General features: G+C 40.9%; 1 protein-coding gene across 1 annotated transcript; it reads left to right on the top strand.

The window, feature by feature from the left end:
* The first annotated feature begins 10,569 nt into the window (after positions 1–10,569).
* Positions 10,570–14,356, top strand: LOC134207099 (uncharacterized protein K02A2.6-like). Its single transcript, XM_062682819.1, has 3 exons — positions 10,570–11,106; positions 11,210–12,620; positions 12,687–14,356. Exons 1-3 carry the CDS (start codon positions 10,570–10,572, stop codon positions 14,354–14,356), a joined length of 3,618 nt encoding a protein of 1,205 aa, XP_062538803.1.
* Positions 14,357–14,962: the final 606 nt, after the last annotated feature.

The raw sequence follows: 14,962 nt of genomic DNA on the forward strand, positions 1-14,962 counted from the left end.
GCTCACTGCTGAAAAAAAATCACAAAAATAATAAACAAACCAAATTCTTTTCCATTGCTTAGTTTTTGATGGGATGGAAATAGGAGTTATGAGACGAAGCGGCGAACCGTTCCCCTACTTAATGTGATATTTTTCTTTTCTCTACCTCATACAAAATAATATGTTTCCACCAGAAACCTTTCTAGAAGCCTCCGGGAACTTTACAAATTCCTCCGGAAAGTTATCCACAAATTCCTCTGAAAATCGTTCGAAAATCATTCTCAAGTAATTGTAATCCCTCTAAAAAAAATATTTGGAAACCTCTCACTATTTTTTTTTAGGAAATTCATGAGGAAATTCCTTAAAGGTTTCTTTTCTTCTCTCCAACTTTTACTTCTAGACATTTTTTCGGCTTTGCTTCCAAAAAAACTCCGGCATTTCCTTCAGAAATGCATTCGAGAGTTCCTTTAAGAATACATACGGAATTTACTCCCATAATTCCTCCATTCCTCCATTCCTTTGTTCTGAAATTTATGACGGAAACCCTCCGATTCCGCTCCATAATTTTACATGTAAATCTATAATAAATTCCTTCGGAAAATCTTCTAGGAATTTCACCGAGAATTCCTCCAGGAACTCTTCCTTTAATTCCTCCGGGATAACTTCCAGGATTTTTTCCGGGAATAACTCCATAAATTATATAGCGAAATCCTCTAGGATTTCATTCTGGAATTCTTCTCGCAATTACTTTAGAATATCCTTCAAGAACTCTTCTAGGCATTTCTTTAGAAATTTCTCCAGGAATCCGTCCAAGTATTCCCCCGGAAATTCCTTCAGGTACTTCTCCTGGAATTCCTTCAGGAATTTCTCCGGGATTTTTTTCGCGGAATCCTCCAGGACATCTTTCCGGTCTTCACTCGGAATTTACTCCAGATTTGATTCGGAAATTAATTTTAGAGTTTCTCCAGGATATCTTCCAAGAGTTCTTCCAGAATTTCTTCAGAACAAACTCCCGGGAATTCATCCGGTAATTGCTTCAGCAATTCATCTGGGAATACTTTCAGGATTTCATCTGAAAGTTTCTCCATTAATTCCTCCTGGTATTTTTCCTGGAATTCCTTCAGATATTTCTCCGGAAATTCCTTCAGAAACTTCTCCAATAATTATTCCAGGACTCCCTTGTGAGAATTCCTCCGGAAGTGTTTCTGGGAGTGCCTCCGGGAGCTCCTCCAGGAATTTTTTCAAGAGTTCTTTCGGGAATCCCTCCAGGAACTTCACAGTGAATTCCTAAAGGATATTTTGCAGGAATTTCACGGGAAATGGGATTTCGGAAGTTCTTCAAGAAATTCAACTCCGGGAATTCCACCGGCTGTTCCTCTGAAAATTCCTCCGAGTTCCATCAGTAGTTTCTCCCGCGGTTCCCCCAGAATTTTATTCAGGCTATCTTTCAGGAATTCTATAGGAATTCATCTACAGAAGTTCCTCCGAGAATTTTTCCGGGAGGTCCTCTAAGAATTCTTTCACGAGTTCCTCCCGGAATTCTTACGGAAGTTCATTCGGGAGTTCTTACGAGAGTATCCTCCGGAAATACTTCCTGTAGTTCTTCAAGAAATTCCTCCAGAAGTACCACCACCAGTTCCTCCGAGAATTCCTCTGAGTATTTCTCCGGGAATTCCCCCGGAAATTCCTCCGAAAGTTTCTCTGGAAATTAATCTGGAAGTTTCTCCGGGAGCTCCTCCTCAGAGGAACCCCGGAGGAACTGCCGGTGAAACTCCCGGAAAATATCTCGTGGAAACTGCCGGTGGATCTCCCGGAGGAACTCCCGTAAGAACCCCTGGAGGAATTTCAGGAGAAACTCCTAGAAGAATTTCTATAGGACCTCCCGGAGGAACTCCCAGAGAATCTATCAGAAGAATTTCGGGGGAAATTTTTAGCTAAATTTCTGAAGAAAGCCTAAATTATTTCCTGAAAAAAGTCTGAAAGATTTCCTGGAAGAGCTACTTGTAGGGTGTATGTAGTTGGATTATCCCCAGCCAACAAATTGGTTCACATAACTAACTTTCAGTTCTGTTTAATGTACTCTTATACGATGCAATTTGGTTGTATAAAATGCATAGATTCCTTCTATGTGGACAAAAGTGGAGGCCATATACGTACAAATCAGTGTTATGGCATAACAAGATATACGATGTATTCCGATTCCAATTTAATCAATATACAATCATGTTGGTTTTTATCAGAGATCGCATATGATCAGTTATAAAGTTGCATAATTGGACTGTTACAACTTTAAATCTTGAATAGTAAAATCAGTTCAAACATACATCATAATACATACATTATATTATCATAAAAAACAAACGTGTTATTGTATTTGCAACAAAAATATTTCTTAGGTCGAAACATAATCATTATGTGACATGCTGTTAGTTGATTATTAGTTAATGTATATATTTATGTTATAAATTTAGCCTCCAGCTTCCAGTTTCGATCCTTTGACCTTCTAGTTCATAGTCCAGAAGCTACCTGGTTCCTCCATGTGTACGCAGTTGTTAAGCAATCATTTATACCTAATGATAATATTGCATCTGCGAATACAATCTGGAAAAGACATTCCATTACATCTTATACAACATTGTCGACAATGATTGCATAAACCAGTATATGCGATTTAATTGAACACATATATAATTTCATATTGACGTGTATAATATCATCATGATAACAATCAATATAACAAAATTTCCCTCAATATTGTTTTCCTCAAAATCGTGTTTATTGTATTTCTTAAGTGTTCTATAGATCGCAGTGATGTTGTTAATTTTTGTTGTGTTGTTGTTTTGAGAACAAAATATGGAATAAAATGACTAATAGTACTCTCTTTCTGGTTGCTTAATTTCTATCCATTTAGCGAGTACTTGAAAACAACATAAGGCTGTTCACTATGCCTAATGACAAACAACAGTAAGTATTCTATTAAGAATCTACCTTTGAAGGTTTAGTTATACATAGCTAGTACAGATGTACGGAAAAACACAGTTCATGGAGAATGGGTGCGAAAAGGTTCCCTTAGAATTCTGGCCAATAGTACAAAAATAACTGAATGATCATTTTCATGTAGTTCTATTTCACAGACATTGACTGGGTGATTACCGATTGTTTAATGTTGAGGAATGTATTTGTATAAAACAACTACCGCTTTTGATATTTGTCTTCGAATTGTATTTAATGACAATGACAAATGTGTTCTTTTTAATATTCTTGAAAAAGAATATTTTATTGAACATGCAAGGATCAACAGAGTTGTTGTAAGTATATTTGAAATCATTATAACAGAGGACTTTACAATCAAATCTTAACGAAATTGTAACTTCAGATGCACATATATGCAATTTTTCAAATATTTGCGCGATATATGATTCCGTTGTGAGTTTAAATTTACATATTTACAACTTATGACATAGATTGTAATTAGATTGTACATTTGCATTATATGTAACCTTTCTACAGTTTTTCACAACTTCTGCTGGATCTATATATGATTACGATATGATCTGTGAATATATATAATTTAATTTGTACATTCTTATACGATTGCTGGTTTGCTGGGTCATCATCATCAGAGGAGGAGGAGGAGGAGAAGGAGGAAGATCCTCCAAAATTCTCTAAAGAAGCCTAAATGAATTCCCGGAGGAAATCCTGGAGGAATTCTTGGAGGAACTGCCGGTGGAACTTCTGGAAAAATTCCCGGACGACTTTCCGGATAAACTTCTGGAGGATCTCTCAGTGGAAATCTTGAAGTTTCCACCGGAATTCTTTCAGGATCTCTTCGGTAATAAATCAAGGAGTTCCTCCAAAAATTCCATTGATAATTTTATTTTCGATATGATTTCTGTATAAAATGGATAGAATTGGTGGATTTCCTGGAGAAATTCTTTGAAATTTTCACACGAAATTAGTCGAAATTTTTACCGAAAATATTCAAATTCACACAAGAAATTAGCGAATTTCTCAGGAATGTTTTCTGGCAATTCTGCGGAATTTCCCCGGAATATTCGTACACTGAACCCAAACTTAATCTTGAAAACGACTGAAAACTGATTCACTACCGCCCCTTAACGAATATCAGTCACATATCGGATGATGCTCTTTCGGTTTCCCCTCAACAGACGAAAAACGTCCGAATGAGAGTCATCCAATGACCGAATGAATTAACACTATAAATACGGATGAATTGTCGAACGATTTTTGTCCGATTCTATTATGAAAGTCAAATGAAGTGAATATTAATTTCAGATAACAAACGAGTGAATTTAAAGATAGTAAAATATCTGCTAGACATAAAAAAGAGAACATGCGTGTTTGTATCAAATTTATTTATTATTAATCAAAATTGCATTTGTACTGAACATTGATCAATCATTGTCTAATTTTGCTAGTAGGTAAAAATAATTTCAGCAGCCGAAAAAATGTTCCTGGATGTTGAAAAAATCGCTGTTTCGCGGGAGCGCAGGTTTCGGTCTGCTTTTTTGCAGTTACCGCAGTACTTTGGTCCGAAGTGGTCCGAACTCGTGGGTAAATGACTTTGCGCCAACTAATTCTGTGGCCGGATTCCAACTATCCGGTTGTGGCAGCTTCACGATTCGGTTACGGTGATTTTCGAAATTCATTTTTAATGTTGTGGTCATTTTACTATCCAATGGGGAACTGTCCGTCAATTTTCCTCTGAATGTCGATGCTTGTTTTTGCCAATTCGTTGTCCTGTTCTGCGGCTGGCTACGATAATGAATTCAGTCAATTAATAAATTGAAATTTGATAGATTAGATTTATTACTAATTCACTTACCAGCTCAACCTTTTTCAAATCACGCTCTATACTTCCGTTCCGATTTGACTCAAGCGAAAATTCCAACAATCCGACAGCGACAAGACATAATAGTGGAAATGTTTCAACGCTATACCGGGGGCGACACTATTCGAAAACCAACTGAGTATCATCCCAAAAGTGAAGGATAATCGTCATAGGGCGTGTCCAAAACACTTTTCATTCGCTTACGTGATGACAATCAGATGGCGTGTGAAAATATAGAAATCGAATGATGAAATCTTTTGAAATCAACTTATAATCATCAACATATGGAATGTTTTGTTATATAATCGATGGACGATAGATCATATACTAGATTTCGTCATATGATTTAGGAAGGATGCATTTTGAATACATAGAGTATGACAAATCCTACGTTGGGAGCATGATGTTTGGGCTCAGGGCTATAGGAATTCCACGGTGCAATTTTTCAGAAATATTTATGAGCAACAGCACGAAACAATAATCTGAAGAATTCCCTGCAGAACTTGTGAAGGAGTTTGTGGAGGATTTCATGGAGTAAATAATCTTGAAATTTTCGGATCAATTCCCGGCGAAATTCATGGTGAAATTCCTGAAGACATTATCAAAGAAAAAGCTGACTTCTACGCCCAGCGCAACGCGCTATTGTGATCCAGCATTTACTGTTGGTTGTGGATTTGGTTTCAAAGTTGTTGGAAATAGTGCCAAGCACTAATATTCATGTGTTTTTGTGAAACTACTGAAAGAAAAACAATTAACAAAGTTGACCCCCCCCCCCCTGCTCGCAATCCTGGCTACGCCCATGGATGACAAAACCGCCAGTTAAGGATTGCGTACTTAGTTGGTAGTGCAGCCTGGACACTTCTTATGACATCAGCTAGAGTTAGAAGGTACGTCTCGAGCATCTGTCCACCAGGAGGAGCGGCTCAAACAGCGTCTGCCTGGTACCCAGCGGTTGATTAACAGAACGCTGTATCGCATCAGATATTCTCAAGGTGGCAGTCCCACCAGCGCGATGTAGGTAACGCGACTCCAGTAAGGCTATGGCAATGGCAAGCAATAGCTAACTATCCGACAATCCTATGGCTAGCTATTGCTAGGGTTTTCCGCAACAATGAAAAAACAAACAACCGCTGCACAGACAGTCATCGTTTAACGAAGCTAAGACGGATTCAGCGGGTGTTGCGTACGGTACGTCTTTCCTTCTTGGAATAATTGGTTGGCCCTGGCTTAGCCATCTTAGATGGTCGAGAAGGGACATACATACTTCTTTGCGATTAAAGCAAACGAAGACGTAGCAACCTGACGACTTAGCGGGCCGAACTGATTTCTAAACGGATTATCAGTTCAAATGGAAGTAGTCCTAAGAAACAGATCTTTGATAATAACAAGCTTTTTTGAGCTGCTTGTAAAATTGATTTAACGCTTCAATATTTCATCTAGCTTCTGCTAGGAGAGAGTGAGTGTGAGTGAGGCGATTCTCATACTTTTCACTGCACTGCACTAACGTCTTCAGCATATTGGGATATTTGGTAGCAGCATACATTTGCAGCGACAGACACAAACCCTTCCACTTCTGTGATAACGATTTACGATTATTGCACAATAAACGCAAATGTTCCGAACGAACAACAGCCTATGGCGCTGCCGCCATCGCCGATGATTTTTATGATCACAAACTTCCAAGAAGAGAAATGGGACTCCTGTCGGAAATACAAAATTTTGCATAAGCTCATATCGGAAAATATCGCTGTTGACCCATACCTGCGACACCCCTATTTGCTTGCTATAAAAATGTTGTCTGCAAGAAGTTACATGCAATATTGAACGCAAATAGTTGCATTCAATGTTCTTATTGAAACAAAATATGCTCAAATTTAGTACTTAGCTTAACGTTTCATACCCAAAAGCAGACGTTATGCATTCATGAACTTGTTGAATTGGTTCGTTGCCCAATTTATTGATATAAAACGAGGTTTGTATAGGATTGCAATAGCACAGGCTTCCCATGTGTCCATGTTCAATATCTCATTGGGAAACGTGCTAGGATAAAATGAGAACCCTATTGGCCCGTTTACATATTCGCTAGTTTTAGCGGACAATGCACTACCCGACAATACTAGCACGAAATTAGCATAATGTAAACGCTTATTAGCTAGGACAATTCCTGTTTACATTATGCTAATATCGTGCTAGTGTTGTCGGACAGTGCATTGTCTGCTAGAACTAGCTCATATGTAAACGGGCCAATATGTACCATGAACACCCTAACGCACCCGAACGATACGCATCGCTTTCGCTAGTTTCTGTTTTCCACTGATGATATGTAATCAACAAAAGCGATAAGTTCAAGCTTTCACTATTCAATTGAACGCAATAGCTGGCTCGTCTGTGTACCAAAGGTTTGTAAAATTCGGAATATTCTTGTGAATTCAGTGGCCGTTGTTTCTTCCGGCATCTATAATGAAGACATGTCCAACGTGTAGAGATATCATCGAAGAAGAAGAAAGCTTTTCTTCTTGTTCTTTTTTGCTAATTATCCAATACATTAATTCATCTCTTAGACTAGGTGTTCTGTGTTTTCTTAGGATGATAGTCCTTACCATGATACATCTTTAATTATTATTAATATGTACGTCAATTGCCTCTGGCAGTTGGGATTTTTCCTCTGAACCATTTAGGAATTACAATGTTTTTAACTTAAACTAAACCCCACCTAATTTATACTAAGGGTACAAGGAGCTAATCGTTGCAATGCAATAGAACTTTGGCGTTTTTTCATTTGTCTGGGAAGTGTGCTAATTGAAAACATTTGTTAAATAAATTATTAAAAAAGGATAAAGAGCTCTCAGGAAGAGAGCTTGTGCCTCCGAAAACGCGAGCACTTTGAATCTTGGATTCCGTGACTTACACAATTCTCACGTGAGGTAACTGTGTGGTACTAGATGATGAACTTAAATAGTGCGTGCCACGTGTTAGCCGTTATACGATAGCACTATGCACTAGTATTCATCACAAGCATTATCGCCTCAAGCTAATCATAGCAACCCGCATTATCTCGCCCTATCTAAAAATATCAGTTCTACTACAGGTAACACGCGCTTTTCGATTTGTCCGCACATTGGGTGATCTGAAACAGGGAAAAAGTCCCCACATTTGGCGATCCTGCCGGATGTTCTATTTAGTTGAACTCAGAACCTGGTTTCTTACTAGATATATTCAGAAACACCCAACATGCGAGATAATTTCAAAAAGTTACTATGTCTGAAACTTGATTATGCATATGTACAACATGTGATAGATTTAGTTCGGAAAAGGTATTGAGGGTAACCGCCCTTCGGTGGGGTTTGATCCCACGACCCCAGTTCGCATGACAGGTGCTTTCCCTACTAAGCTACGAAGGACCTCCGTCGTCCACCGCAGCTTAGCGGGTACTGATGAAACCAAATTCCCAGCACCAGGTACCAGCCGATCTCTCGCAATACATTTTCAGAACTAACTCTCTCAAATGTATTTTTGTACACATCATGTCAACCAAGTAGGATGAGTATTTAGTATTGTCCGGCTCCTACACACTTGCTTCATCAGCAACGGCGCTCAATGAAGTAGGGTTGTGTGAGGTTGTGCCAGTTTGGTCGTCAGATCCCAACACGACCACACAAGCGAAGAGAGATCGCCACTCGAGATCAGCACATTCAAAGTTAATTGCCTATATGCCGGGTATTAAGCCACCCGGAGTGGAAATTAATTACTATGTCTGAAACTTGATTATGCATATGTACAACATGTGATAGATTTAGTTCGGAAAAGGTATTGAGGGTAACCGCCCTTCGGTGGGTTTGATCCCACGACCCCAGTTCGCATGACAGGTGCTTTCCCTACTAAGCTACGAAGGACCTCCGTCGTCCACCGCAGCTTAGCGGGTACTAATGAAACCAAATTCCCAGCACCAGGTACCAGCCGATCTCTCGCAATACATTTTCAGAACTAACTCTCTCAAATGTATTTTGTACACATCATGTCAACCAAGTAGGATGAGTATTTAGTATTGTCCGGCTCCTACACACTTGCTTCATCAGCAACGGCGCTCAATGAAGTAGGGTTGTGTGAGGTTGTGCCAGTTTGGTCGTCAGATCCCAACACGACCACACAAGCGAAGAGAGATCGCCACTCGAGATCAGCACATTCAAAGTTAATTGCCTATATGCGGGTATTCGGAGTGGAAATTAATTACTATGTCTGAAACTTGATTATGCATATGTACAACATGTGATAGATTTAGTTCGAAAAAGGTATTGGTAAATACCTTTTCCGAACTAAATCTATCACATGTTGTACATATGCATAATCAAGTTTCAGACATAGTAATTAATTTCCACTCCGGGTGGCTTAATACCCGGCATATAGGCAATTAACTTTGAATGTGCTCAAAAAAGTTGTTATTTTTCCAACAAGTTTACTGTGAAAACATACCGCATGGCATGGTGGCCACAAAAGAAAAGGAAAATTGTGGATCAAGTAAAATCCTAAGAGTATACAAAACGGGACGTTTTGTATCAGGCAACAAAATCGGGACGATTTGTTGGATCTAATAGTCGGGACGACTCTAGAAAAATACTTGCAGAAGGTTGAATTACGGTTTGAGACAATCGAAATCGGATAACCATAGAAAGGTTTTGCCTGCGGAGCGGGACGCTCGCTGAAGGTAAGCTGAATGCTGCGGAACGACTCCAAGTAAAGGAGGCTCTTCGGGACGAAGATAGTTACTTGGTTTGCAAGTTAATGCAAAAGAACCCTCGGAATGCGAAGGAATATTTTTCTACACATCGTGGAAGAGTAAACTTGTTGGAATATAACAGAAATAGAAGCAATCTAATATAGAATATTTATATATGCCCGGTTGCAGGTGATTGCATTTGGACGAAAGATAAGCAAAATATGGCGAGCGAGGGAAAATATGTCCGGCAAGTTGAGGATCAGGAGATTACCGATCAGGAATCTGTGTATTCTGGGGAAGCATATGAAGATAAACCGAACGAGGGAGAAGTCGAGAACAGGACCTTCGACGATAGTATCGACTCGAGGTCGAGTAGCGATGGTTCTTCAATTTCGTCTGATGATTCTGATAGCAACGATGAAGCTCCGATTACGCAAGACAATGCTGAAACTATTAAGGAAGGGTCCGGAGAAAAATCAGAAACGTTGGAGAGACTCGAACGAATGGAGAAGAGTATGGCAGCACTAATCCAAGCTCTGGGTACACATGGTCATCCAAGCGTTTCCTCTGTCACCCTGAATACAGTACAGAGCGACGTGGATCAAGATTGGAATTCGGTTCACAAACAGGTTGATCGGTCAGCTGGTTTATCTACTAGAGCGGCTGTACGATGGGACCACATCAAACCGTTTCCGAGTGGAATAGCGGCGAACAAAATGTGGGAGTCCTGGAATAAGTACATGGAAAATTTCGAAATTGCGGCGTCACTAGGGAATGCCAACGATCCGATCCAACGATCGCAGCTGCTGTTCCTGACAATGGGGGAAGAGCTACAAGGTATTGTTCGAGCCGCAAAGTTACGACCAAAACTGAGTGATCCGAATTGCTATTTGACATTCGTGAAGAACGTCCACGATTACTTGCGATCCATGACGGATACTTCAGCGGAACATGAGGCGTTCTCCAATATGAAGCAGGAGTCTGGCGAGTCAGCAGTGTCATTCCATGCCAAGTTGATGAAAAAATGAGGTTGTGCGGTTATAGTCAAGCAGACCAAGAACGCTTTGTGAGAGCGCAGTTGCTAAAAGGACTCAGGAACAGACAGTTGGCGCAAACAGCAAGAACTTACGGCCACGAGATCAACCTGATAGTGCAGTCGGCCACAAGAGATGAGGCGTACGAAGCAGAATCCTCGAGAGATGTTATTCCAGCAAGTCGTGAATCAGGTGTCTACGCAGTTCAACAGAGACGCTGGCAACGACCAACGCAAGATTTCCGTAAGCGCAACAGAGAAGACGTGTCTGATGGCAACCAACAGTCAAAACGATACCGCGGATACGAGAAGCATACTTTAGATCGACGCTCACGTTGCTCTAGATGCAACCGCCCAGCCCACCAGAATGGTCGAGTGTGCCCAGCTTTGCACAAGAGGTGTAACGTTTGCCAGGAAGTTGGACATTTTGCCGCAACTTGCAGGCGTAAGCGCATACACGCGATACAACACAAGGAGACTCAACCTTCTACCCCAGCTTGGAGCGGTGATGAGGAAGATAATAAACAGGTACTTAATAACTAATCTGTAACGTTTTTTTTAATAAAGCACATTGCTTCAGATTGGATTAAAATAAAATCCTTGTTTTATTTTGATTTGACTTCCGTTTTAGGAAGTTAACACGTTATCCCTTCAAGACGTATTGATAGATTGTTGTCTTGGTTCGTCCGCGCCAATACAGTTTATGATAGACTCGGGTGCCGACGTCAACGTTATAGGAGAATGTGACTGGAAACGGCTAAGCCAGGATTATTCCTCTGGTCGCGCAGCAATCAAGCCGATTGAACTCGCCAATGATAAATCCTTGCTTGGCTACGGATCGGGTCATCCGATGTCCATCGTGAATGTATTTCAAGCAAAGATAGCAGTCTTAAAGTCCACCAAGCCAACGGTAGATGCAAAATTTTATGTTGTAAAAGGCGGACGACGATCTCTGCTTGGTCGCGAGACAGCAAGCGACCTGAAACTGCTTCAAGTCGGAAGAGCGGTAAATAATTGCGAATCAGTGGATGAACATGAAACGTTTCCAAAAATGCCTGGAGTTCAAGTAACGTTCAATTTGGATAAAACGGTTGCACCGACCAGAAATGCGTACTATAATGTACCATCCGCGTTTCGAGATGGCGCACGCCGTAGGCTAGAGGAAATGGAAGCAAACGGCATTATCGAAAAAGTTAATAGAGCTCCGGAGTGGATAAGCGGAATGTCCGCAGTACCGAAAGGCAAGGATGATTTTAGGCTAGTGGTCAACATGAGGGGGCCAAACAAAGCGATCAAGCAGGAATACTACAGATTGCCTTTATTAGAGGAAATGAAGGTTAAACTGTTTGGTGCCAGATACTTCTCGAAACTAGACCTGCGGAATGCATACTACCATCTCGAGCTTGCAGAAGAGTCAAGAGACCTTACTACATTTCTAGCGGAAAACGGAATGTACCGTTTTACGCGCCTCATGTTCGGGGTTAATTGTGCCCCCGAAGTATTTCAGAGAGAGATGGTGCGGATTCTAAATGGCGTGAAAAATGTGATCGTGTATATCGATGATGTTCTGATCTTTGCGAGTACACTAGAAGAACTGCGCATAACGGTGGCGGAAGTACTTACCATTTTAAAGACCAACAACTTAACGGTGAACGAATCAAAATGTGAATTTGACAAGGCACGCATCCAATTCTTGGGCCACGAAATCGACGAGCATGGCTTTCATGTTGAACAGTCTAAAATAGACAGCATATTGCGATTCCGGCCTCCAACCACTGCTTCTGAGCTAAGAAGCTTTTTAGGCTTGGCTTCGTTCATTAGCTCACACATCCAGGGATTCGCTGACATTAGCCGACCACTATGGACATTAACATCTAAAGGCTCTTGGTCCTGGGGTCCTCAACAGCAAAAATCATTTGAAGAAATCAAGGAACGCATCGCACAGTGCACAGTCTCCCTAGGGTTTTTCTCGGAGCATGACAAAACTGTCTTATATACGGATGCTTCACCGGTAGCGCTGGGAGCAGTACTCATACAAGAAGGTGACCATAGTTCTCACTATGTAGAAATTATTGCCGTTTTTTTCTACCCTTATTCTTTTTCTTTAGGTGACGGTCAATGTGCTAGGATCATAAGTTTTGCCTCAAAGGCTTTAACCGAAACCGAGAGAAAATATCCACAGAATCAACGGGAAGCATTGAGCGCCGTCTGGGCTGTGGAACACTTTGCATTCTACCTTTTGGGAAGACGGTTTGTTCTCCGTACTGATGCTCAAGGTGTGGCATTTATATTAAATCGAACACGAGAGGATTCTAAGAGAGCCCTCACCAGGGCGGATGGTTGGGCCCTTAGACTCAGTCCGTACGATTACGAAATCGAGTACGTTCGCGGCTGCGACAACATAGCAGACCCTTCTTCGCGTCTCTATAACGGTAACGATAATCCTTTCGACGAAGAAACTAGTCCTTGGGAGGTTGCAATGCTGGAAGTTAACGCAGTGGGCTTTCTAACAGAAAACGAGATAAGGGACAGTACTTCACGTGACACTATGCTGCAACAAGTTATACTATCATTGAACACAGGTGAGTGGCCAGATAGTCTCTCTAGGTTTCGATCGTTAGAACAGAACTTGTCTGTGAAAAATGGAATTATCGTTAAAACTGGTTGTGCTGTAATTCCTGCCGATCTACGCAAAAGGACACTCGAGGTTGCTCACGAAGGCCACCCATCTGCGTCAAAGATGAAGACGATACTACGGCAACGTGTCTGGTGGCCTGGAATGCCAAGTGAGGCAGAAGCTTGGGTTAAAACGTGTCCAACATGTGCAATTAATGGCAAACCTGAGAAAACGACACCGATGCAACGTATTTTTGCACCAAAGGTCGTCTGGGACACAATTGCGTTAGATTTTAACGGGCCGTACGCTAGGTTTAACGGAATATCTATTCTTGTCATCGTTGACTATCGTTCACGTTACCTGATGGCAAAACCCGTTAAAAGCACATCATTTGAGCATACGAAACAGGTTCTCGAAAGTATTTTTGATAAAGAAGGTTTCCCCAAGATCATCAGGACCGATAACGGCCCCCCATTCAACGGAGAAGACTACAAACGTTATTGTAATGAACGAGGAATACAAATGTCTTTCTCTACCCCTCTGTTCCCTCAACAAAATGGACTAGTTGAGGGATACATGAAGATTGTGAACAAAGCCATGAACTCCGCCGCCTTCAATAGTACCAGCTTTGTCGATGAACTGCGTTCTGCTGTTCAAGCACACAATTCATCTGTCAATCGGGTAACAGGAATTGCTCCGGAAGAAATAATGACCGGTCGGAAAATTAAGCGCGGTTTACCCCTAGTTGACCACGCGAAAGTAGAAATTGACGACAACCTTTTGGACAAGCTCGATCGGGATGCGAAACTTCTGGGCAAAAAACGTGAGGATGAAAGGCGTGGTGCTCGAAATTGCCGTGTCAAGTCTGGGGATACGGTAATTATCGAACGAACGTATCGTACCAAAGGCGAATCGCGATTTGCACCTAGACGGTACGTTGTTGTAGAGGAACGAAATGGATCTTTGGTACTCCAAGGTGATGACGGAAACACTCTGAGAAGACATGTGTCCCAAACAAAAAAGGTGAGTTTGTGGCGTGACATAGACACACCATCATCAGCAAGTATCCAGCCTGGCGGATCCGTTGCACAACGAACGGTGCGAGCGAAAACCGCCCCCGCATATCTGAAGGATTATGTACAAGCTGTCGATATGTGTTAATCTCGTCTCTATGATGTTCAATATTGCATACCATTTTAGTATTAGTATTTAAATAAAATTCCCTAAAACGTAGCTGATTGTTTGTAACATCTATGTCTATGGCTTAGAAAATAACATACTCCTGAAGAGTTTAGCGAAATTAAAAAAAAAAATAAAAAAAATGCTGTAGGTCAGTTTCTGAAGTTAAAAAAAAAACAAGTAAATGTCGTTTTTTTTCCCCGCACACAGTACACAAGTGTTGAACAACAAACGTACAAACCTGAAATGAAGAGAATAAACGGTTAGTTTTATAAACACAATATTAAACTTGCCTCAAGGACTGATTTTACCGCAAGTACAATGTCTAAATCGTCCATCCGTCCCGTAGTATCAACAGTGAACACAGGATTTATGCTTCCTAGTCAGATCTTGCTCAGAGGGGAGATAAATAGATATTTCCTAATAAATTGTTCTCAAACGATTCAAATTCTGTCTGCGTACGTGTTTCTTGATTTACACAATATTGACAGATCATAATAAATTTTAACTCACTGACGACGAATTAGCATCTCGCTGATATTTCCACGAACACGTATACACGGTTCGTGGTTGCAAATATTCCCATTT

This window comes from Armigeres subalbatus, chromosome 1 (assembly GCF_024139115.2).
Source record: "Armigeres subalbatus isolate Guangzhou_Male chromosome 1, GZ_Asu_2, whole genome shotgun sequence".
NCBI lineage: Eukaryota > Metazoa > Arthropoda > Insecta > Diptera > Culicidae > Armigeres > Armigeres subalbatus.

Bases quoted from the DNA above. Each gene is read 5' to 3' on its own strand.
- LOC134207099 (XM_062682819.1), top strand. From the start codon at position 10,570: ATGAGGTTGTGCGGTTATAGTCAAGCAGACCAAGAACGCTTTGTGAGA. The intron at 11,107-11,209 runs GTACTTAATAAC...CTTCCGTTTTAG, and splicing joins ATGAGGAAGATAATAAACAG to GAAGTTAACACGTTATCCCT. The intron at 12,621-12,686 runs GTGACCATAGTT...CTTTTTCTTTAG, and splicing joins AGCAGTACTCATACAAGAAG to GTGACGGTCAATGTGCTAGG.